Below are 15,193 nucleotides of genomic sequence, written 5' to 3' on the forward strand. Positions count from 1 at the left end.
AAATTTCACCAAACGCATAAGAAAAACGGCCGTCAGAAAGCAGCTCGTATCAGGATCTGCTCGTGCAATGGCTTGCAGAAGAGCCATAAACCTTTTTCCAACAGGGAAGAGATGCGCATTTGGTCTGCAAACACCCCGATTGCAAAAAAATCCACATGTCTGCGGGCAAACGTTAAGATTTCACCGTGTAAGGACTGCAAGAACGCTTCACACCAGTTCACCAACGATGGTGTCTAAGCTACTGTCGGTGGAAGAGCTTCTTTCCAACAAGTCTCTGCAGGGATACCTGAGAAAGATGGAGGCGGAATATAACGAATGCTTCACAACAGTCAACAGCGGCGCTCTGCAGGAACACGGCGGCGACAACGACCTGAAGGCTAAAACGAGCAGACTGTCTGAGCTGACTCCTCTCATCCAAAGCACCAGGGCGCTGGACGCCAAGGAGAGAGAGGCGGCAGAGCTCCAGACGCTCCTAGAAGGTGAGGATGCTCTGCGGTATATATTATAATCTCACTGTAGAGATAGTACACGAGCCATTTTAGTGTTTGACCCGCTAAATGAGAATTTAAAATCTTTCATCAAAGATGAAGACGCTTCCCTGCGAGAGCTGGCAGAGCTGGAGAGAGAATCCTGCCTGAAGGATATTCAGGATCTCGGTCGAACGGTAAAACCGAGCACCAAACTGCAGCAGCATAAGAGGAAGCAAAGCGAATCCTCTCTGTTTGGGAAAGGCAAACTACATTTAAACTGCTCCACCGATCAGATCCTGGATCTGCTGATCCCAGAGGACGAGGCGGAAATGAGCGACATCGTCCTGGAGGTCACAGCCGGCGTCGGGGGTCAGGAGGCCATGCTCTTCACTGCCGAGGTTTTTGTGCATTTGAATACATTTCATGATGAGTTCGGCCTGAGTGTGAACTGACCTGCAGCGTTTTCTGTGTTCGTCTCCTCTGTGAGGTGTTTGAGATGTACTGGGCCTACGCTCGGTACCGCGGCTGGGCCTTCGATATTCTGGAGCACATGACCAGCGAAATAGGTCAGCTTGACATTCATGCCATGCTGCATGCCATCTAAGCGGAGGGCTCTATCACGGATTCACGAGAGCGCCACGATTCTGTGGATTAGCTAACATTTAAAATCGCCATTTGAAATAATCACTGTGCCATCAGTTGCTGATTAATCTTCCATTGCTGGTTCTTAATGCTCACTGTCGAGCAGGCGGGCTGCGTCACGCCTCGGCCAGCGTCGCCGGACCCCGGAGCTACGCGTGGATGAAATTCGAGGCGGGGGTCCATCGAGTTCAGAGGGTTCCCAAGACTGAAAGGCAGGGCCGGATGCACACCAGCACCATGACTGTTGCTGTGCTGCCCCAACCCACCGAGGTGCAGCCTTACACGCAGCGAGAGAGAGAGAGAGAGAGAGAGAGAGACCCCTTTAGTTTGCTGTGATAGGACTGAATCAAAAGTGTTCAAATCTGTTGCGTTTCATTGTTTTTGTGACGCAAGCTTTGAGGTTCGGACATTTATTAAGGGGATTTATATTTTCCTCTCAGATATCTTTAACGATCAACCCGAAGGATCTGAGGATCGAGACTACGAGAGCGAGTGGAGCCGGGGGTCAACATGTCAACACCACGGACAGCGCAGTCCGGATTGTCCATCTGCCAACCGGTAAATGAAGCGTCACAAAAACCAACACAGTCCGATAATTTAGCCGAGCGTCGGGAAAAAAAGGGCAACAAAAGACAATCTGCAACGAGAATCTCTGATCTCTAAATGCAACTTAATCTCCTCCCTGAGAGTTTGGATTGAAACAGCATCCTATGAACTTTGGAGGTTTTCCACATTTCAACTCTTAGTTCTGACGCTTTCCATTCCTTCATTCTATTCGTGCGGGTGCAACATTGTACGAGCAGCAGTTTTAATACTTTGCGTGTTTGTCAGGCGTCGCTGCGGAGTGTCAGCAGGAGCGCTCGCAGCTGAAGAACAGGGACAAAGCCATGAAATCTCTGAGAGCCAAGCTGTACGGCATGAAGCTGGAGGAGGAGACCAGCAAACGCTACAGCCAGCGGAAAATACAGGTGAAACGTGGGAACAGGATAAAAAAAAAGAAAAAGAAATCCTCACAGGATTGTGAAGCTCGACATCCTCTCTCCACCTCCAGGTTGGCACCAGAGGCAGATCGGAGAAGATTCGAACCTACAACTTCTCCAAGGATCGCGTGACAGACCACCGGATGAGCCTGACGATGCAGGACGTCAAGCGCTTCCTGCTCGGAGAGGACCTGCTGGAGGAGATGCACTCCTCGCTGCAGGAGTTCTCCAGCCAGGAGGCGCTCATGGAACTGTTAGAAGAACACGAGCAGGAGTAAAATGTACGGATGTGGGAACTCACGGCCGTCTCATAAAGAAAAGCGTCTACCCGAGTTGAGTTTGTTTTCCTGATCGTAACTCGTTCTGTTTTCTGTGATGATGATGATGAATATATTTATTAGATAGAATGTTAGAGTACAAGTACAGTCACACAGTAGCATGTATTACAGTACAAATACAGTCAAACATCCTGTCTAAGAGGAGCATTTCAGAAAAGCCCTTGCGGTCTTGTTTTCCGTTGAAAGTCCTTCGTACAGAAATCATCGACATTTAACAATACAAATAAAAATAAAAATAAATTACTCCACAGATGCAAAATAACAATAAATTAAAAAGACACATAATATGTAGAAGCTGTAACCTCAGCTGAAGGAATGATTTAATTAAAAATAATGCATTTTAAATAAACTTCATTTTAAATAAAGCTCCAAACCAGCTTGTTGAAGGCGTCCATAAAACATTTAACTACTACGATTGTGACTGTAGTCCGTGAGGGGAATTCATTTGAAGAACTACAATACCCATCGCGCGCCCATCCCTCGCATGCGTATTAATCGATCGTGGATTCATCGCTTCGCTTTGCCCACTCGCATCCTGCCCTCAGCTAGCTAGAAATAAATGTTCTTTTCGTATCTCAGCATTCTGAAATGTTGCTGAACACTTTCACTGGGAAGATGAATATCCGAGTTTTCCGGCGCCTTTTCGTCTACTAGAAGACAGACACCCCCCCCTCGGTGAAGTCTTTTTTTTACTTCGACATCTTTAGCGACTCGGTTCTTTTTTTGTTTTTTGACCGGATCGTTTTGTTCACCGCCGGACAAAGGAGCCCGGATGTTGGACGGGGCGAAACGTGACCGGAACGCGGACGTTTTTACCGGGGTTTGAGATGTCAAACTGATCATCCGTGGCCAAAGTGGGGTGGGGGGGGGGGTCTATTTTTGGGCGAGTTTTGATCGGGGTGTTGGGGGGGGGGGGCGAAGCGTCCCTTCGTCTCTGCTGAGCCAGAGAAGATCCGGATGCCAGTGATGGCAAACGAGCCGATCATGCTGAACGTCTACGATATGGTCAGTGGAAAGTTCGATGCCGTTATCGTTTGATCTGATGCATCAGTAATAATAGTAATAATAATAATATTCATGGACTGAATGGATGTTTTTAATCGATTATCTGCTAGTTTGACTTTTCGAAATCGAACCAGAGTTCGATTCCGATGCGGTCCAGATCATCAGAACAAATATCGACCCACAGAGGTTCCTCCTGGGATTGTCTTTGTTTCACACTTTGAGTCAGTCTGTTGTCACCGCGGGGGGGGGGGGGGGGGGGGGGGGATTGATGACTTCATTGATTGATCTGTCTCGTTCGGGCTGCATCTTCTGCTCTCATGCAACTTATAAAGTTTGGTTCGTTGCAGTTCCGTCTCTCGTCGGCTGATGCCTGTCCTCACTGTCCTCGCTGTCCTTGCTGTCCTGTCTGTCCTCGCTGTCCTCAGGTCACGGTGTTTTCTAGAATGCCACTAGTGTCGTCTGAAAAGACGTTTCCTTTCTTTCTTTCTTCCTTGCGATGTTCCGCCTCCTCCTCCTTTTCTCATGACTTGAAGTTCTCATGAGTTTCTCATCAGTAAGGACCAAAGAGCCGTCGTCTTATCCGAGTGCTTTAGAACGCCGCTCTAATGAGCCACAAAAAAAAAAAAGAACCAGCATCGGTCGGAGCGGCGACGGCGTTGAAGCAGAACTCTGTGTTTTGGTTTTCAGTCGAAGGGGATAAAGTTCTCTCCCAAACTAAAGACATTCCGTGTCTCGCCGCTTCATTAAACGCTCGACGGGGTCGGATGAAGCAGCATCCAGCCGTCTTTGTTCATCCGTCTCTCCCCTTCTTTTCTTTCCTTCCTTCTTTCACTCAGACTCAGCTTCGCTGTCGTTTTTCGCCCCGCCCGGCTTGGAGGCAGGTTTTAACAGGCTTTCAGATAAGACTCTTATTTCGCCGCTGGCTGGAGGGTAGCATGCTAATCTGGCAGATTAGCTCACTTCTGAAAACACACACACTCATCCGGCGCCTGCTTTCGGGGGGGGGGGGGGGGGGGAAGGATGTTGGAGCCTCAGCGAGCCTCTCCTTCGAGGAAGCCAGGAACCCAACGCTTGTTTGTAGGAGACGGGCCCGTTCTTCCATTTTGGAAAACTTTGCGATGGGAGAGTTGATCTGTTCTTCCGTGCCTGTCCGGCATTCTGTCTCAGAAAGGCTTCAAAAGGGACGCACTCCTTCAGAAGAGAAGTGGGAGTGGATTCAGGATTGTCCTTGGACTCCCCTAAGTCGTGTTACGTCAACGTGAGAAGGGCTCTTCCTGTCTGGTTTTCCTGCAGCTGCGTTTTCGTGCGGCATTTCAAGCCGATGTAGGTCAGGAAGCTGACGGGATGCAGTGGGAGACGCCGAGCTCTAAGAATCCCTTTAGTTCCACAACATTGTGAAAGTTATCCAAAGTATGAAAGGGATCCAGTCGAGTTCTGCCAAAGCGTTTCGCTCGTGGCGAATTCAACACGCCTGAAATCGCTGTTCACTGTGAAAGAGACAAGAAAGCAAAGCAAACTCTGCCTAGCAACAGGCCCGGCTGGAGAGAACGTGTGCCTTTTTGTTTCCGCGTGGATCCGGGTGTCGTTCCGTGCGCAGGTAAGAAGCCGGACTGCCGAACACCCGGGCTCTAACGCACCTCCTTCCTGTCTCCAGTACTGGATCAATGAGTTCACCAGCACGCTGGGCATCGGCGTCTTTCACTCGGGGATCGAGGTCTACGGGAGAGGTGAGGGTCCGGTTCCCCTCCTGGATGCCGGGCAGTCGGCCCTTCGCTCGGAGAGACTGTGAGAATGTTTTTCTTTTTGTAAACGTTGCGTTTGTGTGTTCAGAGTTCGCCTATGGGGGGCACCCGTACCCGTTCTCAGGGATCTACGAAATTACACCAGGGGACGCCACGGAACTGGGAGAGACCTTTAAGTTCAAGTAAGTGTCGGGTATTTGCCTTGCTCGCACACACACACACACACGCACACACACACACACACACACACACACACACACACACACACGCACACAGACACAACCGGCCGCTGGATTTATTGAGAGTTAATGTCCGTCCTGGCAGCTCAGCAGCGAGACGCTCCACCCACAGTTCTGTGCTGCTGCTGTGTGTTAGTTCTGCTCTAGTTGATCTGCCCTCTGGCTTCAGGCACACACACACGCGCACACACACACACACACACGCACACACACACACACACACACACACGCCTCCATGCATGCCACTCCACCGTGTAGATCATCTGCTGCCGGATACCGAGCGTGTCCAGCTCTGCTCAGAACATTCTCTTAATGAACTCTGTTGTCTTGGTGGTAATGTCTCTCGCCGCTCGCCTTCGCCCTTCCACGCCCCCCCCCCCCCCCCTCTGCCCTGCCACCTTCCACCCCATCATCTCTGCAGAGAAGCCATTGTCTTGGGCAGCACCGACTTCACGGAGGAAGATTTGGAGCGGATCGTGGAGGAAATGGGGAAGGAGTACAAAGGCAACGCCTACCACCTGATGCACAAGAACTGCAACCACTTCTCCTCAGCACTGTCGGAGGTACGCACACGCACACACACACACACACACACACACACACACGCACATACCTCCGACCCATGTTGGGATTAAATTCACCGCCTCCTCCTCCTCAGATCCTGTGTGGCAGGGAGATTCCTCGCTGGGTCAACCGGCTGGCCTACTTCAGCTCCTGCGTTCCGTTCCTCCAGAGCTGCCTGCCCAACGAGTGGCTGACCCCCGCTGCCTTACAGTCCAGCGTCAGCCAGGAGCTCCAGGGAGGAGGCGAGCCGGAGGAGGCGGAGGACGCCGCCGCCACGGCATCCCTGGCTTCGATGTCGCCGCGCTCGCCCGCGTCCTCCTCCGGCGCCGCCTCCTTTCCTCGTCATTCCCGGCACCAGCCGCGCCGGTAGGAGCCGCCTCAACCGGGTCACGTGACACCTGGACCAGGGGATCGGATCGGTTCAGCTGCCGCCAAAGGTTCCACGAAACTGTCCTCCAGCGAGGGAATGGCCTGAAAGCTGCTCCAGAGCCGGGATCTCCTCTCAGTGAACGTGGGACTCCAGCACCCCATCCGGACCTCCGGACCTTTCCCCACCTGTATCCGGACTCGAGGAGACGATCCCAGCCTCATCCGGATTGTACCGGCGGCGTCACGGCGGACGGTGCAAATCCGATTCCTTTGGAGTATTACTCGTTTCAGTTTCAGCTTCCTTCTTGTTTTAGTATTGATCTGCTGCCATGAGCAAAAAAGCCTCACCAGAACCAGACAAACGGGCGGTAAATATCTCACCTGGGCCTGCTTGCTGCTTTAACACGAACACGCCCGAAGCGTCGTTTGATGGTGAAGCGGTTCCGCATCGACCCCAACGCTACGCCACAGAGGCCGTCTCTGGTGCTCCAGGGACTGTTGGTCACTGATCCGACGCCTGAGCCGCTCCTCTCTCACCTCACCTGAAACAGACACAGAAGCAGTTCCGGAGCATTTTAGTTTTAGTTCGTTTAGTCGCGTCTCACAAAGTGTTGGCGTGATTCGGTATTCGGCTGGGAAATGTTTCGTGTCCCGGATTCCCGGCTGGTGAAATTCCCGAGAGCAGCAGGTGGAACGGAGTCTGTACGCCTCGCCTCAGAATGCTGCGTGTGCGTCTGGATCTACCTCAGCCTTCTGCGCTGCGGGCCGGATAGACTAAACACACAAGTACACACAAGTACACACAAGTTTTATATTCACGTCCAAGTTTATCTCAGAAACTATTAATCATTTGTAGCAGCTCTTAAAATCCAAACCTGTGAAACACACGGAATCTGAAACCAGTAATAAATGCGTTTTACTTTTACGATGTGAGAATTATTTTAGTGGGGAGGCTTTGAGCTCCAGAGGTGTGAAACGTTCTGCCGTCGTTTTCCCCATTCCTCTGACTCTCTAAAGTGTTTAACATCTTTCCCGAATGACGAGTGCCTCGTTCCAAACCGTACCTGCCATGGAGGCGTGGGAAGCATCATCCTGTTGTCCTTTACCGCTCTCCTCCGACACGTGAACTCTGGCCTTTTTGTGTTTCGTTTGTTCGATAAACTCAGGACTCCAAAAGGCTTCGTAAAATACTCCTCGAAACTGTTTTTTAATCCCACGCGCTCGTTCTGATCATCCCGAGAGCTGAGAACGAACAGTTTTATATTCTTTGATAGAAAAAAAAAGAGCTTTTGTTTACAACCTGGTAAATGTGTTTGTTTACCTGTGTGCGCGTGTGTGCGCGTGTGTGTGCACACACAAGTACAATCCCATTATACATGATTTGACCAACTGCTGCCAACTGGGTCAAACGTCCCGCCCCAAAACGCACAGATATTCGGCTCTTGGGTGAATGTAGCAGGTTTATTTTCCCACGTTGCGTTTCTTCTGCCCTGCGTGGGATTTAACCTTGATACGGTGGCAGATAATTTATTTAGCACATTTCAACTAGAAGAAACAAAATGTCAGCGACATTTCTCATTAAACCGGCACCTTCTTGTGATTTGGAATGGAAGGCTTCGGCTCTGTCTTATGTCGTCGGCTGTAAATGGTCCTATCTGATGTTTCAGAGCGTCTGATCGAGGAAACGTGCTGCTCCTGTTTCATCTGACGGTTACACACACCCCGATGTTTCCCTTAACCTTCATAGCTTTTCTTCGGTTAACGATCGTCTTTGCAAATCAATGTATTGTGAATGAAATGTTAGTTTCACCATTTACCTCTGTTTAATCCAAACTTTGAATTTCAAAACAGTGAATCATTAAAAGTACCTTCTCTCAGGACAAAGAGACATAACTTTCTTTCCTCATGTTTAAACTTGTGGGACGTTCGTAACTCTGAAACAAGCCATGAGAGTAAATTGGGGAACCTCAAGTCGTTTCACAGTGAACTTTAACCTTTATACTGTACGAGTGGATCCGGTTTCTACCCTGTTGTGAACTTATTAAAGAAAAGAATGCAACGTGCGTGTCATTTTCCGATGTTTTGAGATATCTTTGCCTGTCACGCCGGAGGCGGCCGCTAGATGGAGACAAAGGCCATTGAACGCTCCAAGGTCAGGAATGAACGATCTCGTGGATTCCCTGATGGGCCTGGTTTCATTATGAAGCTCATTCATGTAAATTAAATTCATAAATTAAGAATAATCCCACAAGCTTTAAGATAAATGAAATCAATGACACTTGACAGAATTTGGCTCAGGAACCATTGAAGAAGCCTAAAGTCAATGCTAACGACTGAATCAGAACAGTTTCAGCTGCAGTTTAAACCATCGTAATTATTAGCAAAGTTTCACGAGGCCTGTAAATTTATATATTCTGGATGCCCAGAACCTGAATATTTACAGTCTCCAGACCAGGTGACGTTATCTCATAGGGAATTAAAAAAAAAAAACGATTCTGGATCCAGATGATGGTAAATCTTTCGGATTCTGTCGCCTTCCGCTCATGAAAGTCCGACTAGCAACACGACAGCTGCTTGGATCAATTTATTTAGTATTTCCTATCAACAATTATAAAGAGGCTCTTTAGGAATTTAAAACATTTGATCAACACTGCAAGAAAAATCTGCATTGCAAGGCAGAGAGCGAAGCACTAAATGTATTTATATACTGTATTAGTATTACTGGTGAAAATGCAGATCTTTAGATGCCCTCTTGTCGGCACCACAGACCATAAATCTACAAAAGGTACAAAATAAGAAGTACAATCACGGTAGATTTGGAGGCGCTCCCGCCGCGGCTACTGCTGCCTGGGAACAAAGCGGAGTTTTACTGGCGCTACCGGCTGAAACTTCCAGTCGAACTCCAACGGAATCTACAGGAGGAAATGTAAAATCAGGACTTTCCCGGCAGAGCGGCGTGAATGCGCGTCAGCGTGCGTTACTGCGAGTCAGTCGTACCACGGTCTCTCTGCACGTCTCCACGGTGTACCTCTGCAGGAGACGGACCGCGACCATCTTCATGACGAGGATGGCGTAGCGCATCCCGACGCAGTTCCGGGGCCCGATACCGAACGGCATGAAGACGTAGGGGTTCACCTCCTCTCCGCTGCTCTTATCGAACCTGCGGGGGAAACGACAAGATGCTCGACATGGCTGAATTAAAACCACGGAGAGAGGACCGTCGATCCGTGGATTCTCACCTCTCCGGTCTGAAAAGCTCAGGTGAGCTCCAGTATTTGGGGTCTGTGTGTAAAAGGTGCAGAGGGATTTGAACCAGGGTTCGTTCGGGGATGGTGACGCCGTTGATCTGGATGGTTTCTTTGCACATCCTCTCAAGTCGAGGTGCGGTGGGCATCACGCGCTGGGACTCGTTTAAGACGTGGTCCAGGTACTGGAGGCCTATCAGGTCCTCGTACGAGATGGGAGCCTTTGAGGCAAAGGTGAACCACAGAGACACAGGTGAGGGTCGGGAGGAGACTCGATCTAGTGAAGCTGCAGTCACGCAAAATTACTGAACATCTCTGGGAAGGTTGGAGTCGATTTCCTCATGCAGGGTCTGCAACGCTTCCGGGTTCGTCGCCAGGTTGTATAAGAGGTAGGTGAGGGTGGCGCTGGTGGTCTCGTAGCCGCCGAAGATGAAGATGAAGGCCTGGGAAAGAATCTCGTGCTCAGTCATACCTACAAGAAGACACAAAGGCATTTAGGAGGCGGTCCTTCGTCTGGGCGATCGTTTTAAACGGGCTGAGAATGACGCATTTGATTCGTGATACCTTTACTTGGCTGATCGTGTTCGTTCTTTACGTCGGATTCTGGGATCTCGCTCTGAAGCAGCACCTGCAGGAAGTCCCCTCGTCCCTGGCGCGACACAAAAATGACTACGAAACGCAGCGACTTGAAACGAAACGAGTCAAATGAAAGGAAAAAAAACGCGACTAACGAGAGCGCCGACGGGGCGAGGCGGCGAGGTAATCGTGTTCAATGCTTACAGATTCTTCTGCGTGATGCTGTTCTTTAAACTTCTTGATGATGTCGTAGAAGAAATCTAAGCTGCGTTTGGGCATTATTTCCACCTTGAGCAGCGCCAGCAGCCGGTAAGCAAAGGGAAATATCACTGAGAGGAGAACAAAGCGTTAACCAGAGGAAGTCCAAGCCGCTCAGACGATCACGCCGCCTCCTCCCGGATCGGAGGGGGAGGGGAGAGAACGCACTCAGAATCAGGAACGGCCACAGCCGGAAGTTAAGGATCTTCGTGAGGTGAGTGACGAGCGGATCTTCCGGGTCGTTCATGGAGTCTGCGTCGACGCTGAACGACACGCTGGTCACCACATCCAGACTGTAAGGAGCAAAAAGTCTACGGCAGGAAACAAAGAGAGAGAGAGAGAGAGAGACGTTTCTGTACGGGAACTAACGTGGACGACGTGCGGCGTGCGTAAAGAGAGCGACGGCGTACTTCTTCACATCGATGGACTCGCTCGCCGGTGTCTTTCCAAGCTTTTCGACGAGTCGGTCGGCGTAGCGAGCAACGACAGGAAAAACCTTCGAGAGAGAGAGAGAGGAGGAGGGTCGCCCCGGGAGTGTCACCTGAGACGTGTGTGGTGCTTTTCCCCCTTTTCCCCCTTTCCCCCCTTTTGATTGTGTCGCTTTGCTTTTCTTCAAGATCAGATTTGAGATTATCAACAGAGATGAACGTGGAACAGAAGGCAGGCGATTCAAATTCTACCAAAACGGATCTTAATTCCGCGTTTCCCAATTCCTCGCGCACATTTACGGGAGCCGATGGAAGAAGCTGACCTGTTTCAGCCTTCCACTGGTGAAGCATGGCGAAATGGAGCTCCTAATTCTCTTCCACCTTTCATCTTTTACTACGGTGATGGCATCGTCCATGGGTCCTGGGAAAAAGTTTTCCTGGGAACATCGAGGAGACACAGAGCGCTTAGAGCTACCTATGAAACGACATCTCCAGCGAGAACACAAGCGTGTATTTTTGATATATTTTGGCCACGTGACAAAAATCAAGGTGAGGCCTTTGTGTTTCTTAAAAATGGCTAAAGTCAGGAAGGAAGCGTGTCTTACCCTGCGGTTGGTAAACGCCGAGTAGCACTCCTTCACCATGACGCTTTTAATAACCTCGAGGTCTGTCGTGACCAGGACTTCGTTTCGTCCTTCGTATAGTCTGGAACAAAAGAAATCACAGCAGGCACTGATGGTTTACGCCAAATATACTTGGATCTAAATGGTTCCACAACGGCAGCGATATCCTCCTCGTGTCGCTTCTTGTCTCTAAAACTCACCTCCAAACTTCCCCGTACTTTTCATGGCACTCACGGTCGAAAGGTATAATTCCCTGTGGAGAAAAAATAATAATGAAAGCTTCAAATCATCAAAGGGCTTCGAACAAATATGTGCAAAACGTGTACGTTGTAGCAAAGAAAAAAGTCATGAAGTTCATGCCAGATACTACTACTGTACTTTCGGCTTGTCCCGTGAGGGGTCGCCACAGCAACCACAGTTCCTCTCTGGGCACCCTGTCCTAGGCTTTCTCTAGATCTACAAAGACACAACGCAGCTCCTCCTGGCCGTCCCTGGACTGCTGCGTCGCTAGCCTCAACGCACCTCTGTCTTTGCCTTTTTGCCTTGCGCCTCCTCTCCCTGCACGCTTGTTTCCTCCTTTCCCTTCTTCTCAGTGTCCCACTTCTTCTTAGCTCACCTCTCTTCCTGGTTCCACCACCAGGTCTCCTTAACACTCCTTTCCTCCCTGCAGACACACCCAGTACCCTCCTACCCGAGTCCCAAGAACGTTTATTTAATTCTCAACCAACAAATCACGGAAAAAAAAAACACAAATTAAATATATTTTATGTATTTTATACCTTACCTTTCTTAAGTGCAATGTTGTGCCAAGAAATGGAACAGGTCTTGGTCCGCGTATTCCAAATTTATTTGAATTCCTATAGGGCCATACTGCATATCTAAAAAGAAAAAAGCATTCAGAGCAAGTCCAGGAAGTCAGTAAGATAAGACTAATAAAAAGCTTCACAACAGGCTAACAACAACTTACAGTAAGCACAAAGTGAACAAGAGGGCCACCAAAGTCCATGTCGTCGTCGAAAATAACACAAAGTAAAACATTTCTGCCGTTTTTTTTCCCGAGCGGAAGCTGAAAACTACAGAAAAACTGTTGAAGAAATCTGGAAAACAAGTGAATTTAAGTAGCGGGCAGTGGGAGGAGCAATGATGGTGACGTCATTCTTATCCGTCGCAGCGCTGATTCGCTGCACATTACGGCACGCCCTTTTCAGTTTTTCTTTGATTTTTTTTGGCTCGTGTGTTTGTTGATGCCACCGGAAATGGCGAAGCGGCAGCAGCCAGAAAACGCATTCATTCAACAACCGAATCAGAAAGCGAACTCCTGTATCACCGAACACCGACACCCCCCCCCCCCCCCCCCCCCGACTGAATCTTCGTTTCCTATTGATCACAGGTCGTGCTTTTCAACAACAAATACAACTGCGCAACAACTAGGGCGGCAACTGTTTTGACCCTTCTCCCGCGCCGTAGATAATACGGAAGTTAGCATCTTTGTAGCTAGTGACTTTTTAAATATTTCCTCGCACGTTTATTGGGGTGGGTTTTTTTTCTCCCCCATCCCGTCTTTCGCAAGAGAATAACGTTTGTCATAGTTAAGAAAGAGAGGTAAGGAACGGAAATGGAGTTTAAGTGTTAAAAGGATCGTTGCGCGGATACATTTCATGCCCTTGCAAACTGCCCTTGCTTAGGCTAGGCTAATCTAAGTTAGCCACACATGGTTTGGCAGATGAAATTTCTGTGCTGGTTTGCTATCAAAGGTACGCGAGTGAAAGACCTTTGGGCAGTTACCGCAGCATCCTGCTGTGATGACGTTATAAACTGTGTAATTTCTCTTAGGGGTGAGCACACACCATGATGATGCGTTACTCGTGTCAAAGCAACCAATCAAACCCGGCTTGCCAAAGGTGTAAACATTTGGAATTGAGTTTAAAAGACAGGAAAATATTATCTGCAACTATATCTCAACAGTTGATCAACTCTTCCGTGGCCTAACGACAATGATCAGCGTCTTATAAGAGTCATGTTAAAGCAGCTCTTATGCCGTTTTGATCACTAAACCCTTCGGTGAGATGTCGCTGACGTGATTTCATTCCACTGTTGTAAACATGGAACGACCTCTGGGGCAGAGGTCGTTCCATGTGTTCAGGGCAGTCATCAGTGTTATAGTACACAGTGCTGAAAGACGTGTGTGTGTGTGTGTGTGTGTGTGTGTGTGTGATAAACGGCTTACAAAAGGGATCATATTCCTCACAGATTGTTGGGAAGAGTAAATAAACCGTGAACCAGGGAAACCGCTGAATGTCAAGGGTTAGAGTTAATATTTAAAATGTTTTAATTCAATGACTTTTTAACCCATGGAGTCCTTGTTATTTGAGACTTCATATCTTCACACAATCATTTTTATGATGATATATCTGTTAGATGGAATAGCTGCTAAACCTGCAGTCTTTGACACCGCAGACGCCGATTTGTTTTTGCTTCTGTGCTTCATATTTATGTAAGATTTTGCATTAATCACATTTCGAGGTGATCAGAAAGACTTCTTAGATTCAATCACGTCAGTATCGCAGCATTCTCACAAGCATATCTTTGTGATGCAAGCATCTAAATATTCTGCTCTGTTGGCAGCTACTTCTGGCGTGACGACTGTCACTAATCCGTTGTTTCTTTTTAGAGACCATTCTCCGCCATGTTCCTCACACTCAGCCTGTTGCGGAAAGGCATCCCTGGGAAGCAGTGGATTGGGAAAACGCGGCGCCCGCGTAAAATTACCTGGCAGATGAAACGCAACATGCTGCAGCACCTGGACCGCGAGGGGGAGAACGAGTACTGGCTCAGCCGGCCGTACATGACGGCGAATGAGGAGCGCGGCCACGCCGCAGAGCGCCGAGCTCGGGACTGGCTCAATTTGAAAGCGTCCAAATTTGCCAATTTCCCCGAACACAAACGCATCGAAGATCACCTGAGTCATCTCAGAATCACCAAGACCTGGTCAAATTAAAGTAAAGGGGGGGGGGGGGGGGACACGGACGGGACTGACTGATAGTGTGGCGATATAACATGTTTGTGTCTGTGGTTCTGTATCGCTGACTAACAGCCTGCGTGGAGACTCTCGTCTCGTTCAGCTCGGGATAAAGAAAACGTTCACCATCCTGTCTTTATTTTGACGCATTAATTAAACGCACTTCCAGACGTCGCCCCAGAGCTTTTATAATTGCCACCATTGCGCTCCGTTTCTTAACGGATTAAAACCGTTTTCACTCCGTGGTTCCGTTAAACCTTCCTCTCGCCCTGAACGGTATTTCTGCTGGGAACAAAAGGCTGCGGTGACGCCGTAATACCTGGAGGTGATGTGGCGACAGGTCAATAGTGACTCAGTGTTGTGCAGGAATTTGACTTCTGCATTCAAGATATTGAATTGATGACTTTGCTCTTGGCCTTGTTCATCCTGAATAAAGACACAACAATTATTGGACCTGATGCCAGCAGGTGACATAAACTCACTGGCATCGCCTTTCATGACCATATGAGGCTGAAGGAGGATATTCAAATCTAGATTTACAGCAGCCACCACTCCCCACAGGAGGGTTAAAGGTTTTAACAAGTAGATTATAGTGGGGTATAAACCATTTATTACGGTATAAACCATTTATTGCACACATGCTAGTTTGATCCGGTATGTTGGCTTCCTCTAACGAGCCAAATCCGCTTTGCTCG

At 48.9% G+C, this 15,193-nt stretch overlaps 4 protein-coding genes across 5 annotated transcripts; 3 read left to right on the top strand and 1 right to left on the bottom strand.

Moving 5' to 3' along the window:
- The first annotated feature begins 170 nt into the window (after window positions 1-170).
- Window positions 171-3,113, top strand: mtrf1l (mitochondrial translational release factor 1-like). Its single transcript, XM_068741475.1, has 8 exons — window positions 171-479; window positions 585-664; window positions 764-868; window positions 958-1,036; window positions 1,219-1,382; window positions 1,553-1,670; window positions 1,944-2,080; window positions 2,164-3,113. Exons 1-8 carry the CDS (start codon window positions 227-229, stop codon window positions 2,368-2,370), a joined length of 1,143 nt encoding a protein of 380 aa, XP_068597576.1. The 5' UTR covers window positions 171-226; the 3' UTR covers window positions 2,371-3,113.
- Window positions 3,114-3,324: 211 nt separating this feature from the next.
- Window positions 3,325-6,350, top strand: desi2 (desumoylating isopeptidase 2). Its single transcript, XM_068741545.1, has 5 exons — window positions 3,325-3,435; window positions 5,090-5,162; window positions 5,266-5,359; window positions 5,838-5,979; window positions 6,075-6,350. The coding sequence occupies exons 1-5, from the start codon at window positions 3,388-3,390 to the stop codon at window positions 6,348-6,350; spliced, it is 633 nt and encodes a 210-aa protein (XP_068597646.1). The 5' UTR covers window positions 3,325-3,387.
- A 2,397-nt stretch (window positions 6,351-8,747) lies between these two features.
- On the bottom strand, window positions 8,748-12,550 carry LOC137895946 (cytochrome P450 3A56-like). 2 transcript variants are annotated; one of them, XM_068741474.1, is made up of 13 exons: window positions 12,447-12,550; window positions 12,264-12,357; window positions 11,680-11,732; window positions 11,462-11,561; window positions 11,180-11,293; window positions 10,839-10,924; window positions 10,597-10,739; window positions 10,375-10,499; window positions 10,159-10,243; window positions 9,906-10,066; window positions 9,589-9,815; window positions 9,378-9,509; window positions 8,748-9,261 (listed from the first exon to the last, which is right to left on the bottom strand). In XM_068741474.1, the coding sequence occupies exons 1-13, from the start codon at window positions 12,515-12,517 to the stop codon at window positions 9,225-9,227; spliced, it is 1,428 nt and encodes a 475-aa protein (XP_068597575.1). In that variant the 5' UTR covers window positions 12,518-12,550; the 3' UTR covers window positions 8,748-9,224. The 2 variants fall into 2 exon arrangements, with proteins under 2 accessions (XP_068597575.1, XP_068597574.1); XM_068741473.1 differs by having other exon boundaries at window positions 9,347-9,509.
- Window positions 12,551-14,165: 1,615 nt separating this feature from the next.
- Window positions 14,166-14,477, top strand: mrpl57 (mitochondrial ribosomal protein L57). Its single transcript, XM_068741659.1, has one exon. It carries the CDS (start codon window positions 14,166-14,168, stop codon window positions 14,475-14,477), a length of 312 nt encoding a protein of 103 aa, XP_068597760.1.
- Window positions 14,478-15,193: the final 716 nt, after the last annotated feature.

The sequence above is a fragment of the Brachionichthys hirsutus genome, chromosome 7, assembly GCF_040956055.1.
Source record: "Brachionichthys hirsutus isolate HB-005 chromosome 7, CSIRO-AGI_Bhir_v1, whole genome shotgun sequence".
Classification (NCBI taxonomy): domain Eukaryota; kingdom Metazoa; phylum Chordata; class Actinopteri; order Lophiiformes; family Brachionichthyidae; genus Brachionichthys; species Brachionichthys hirsutus.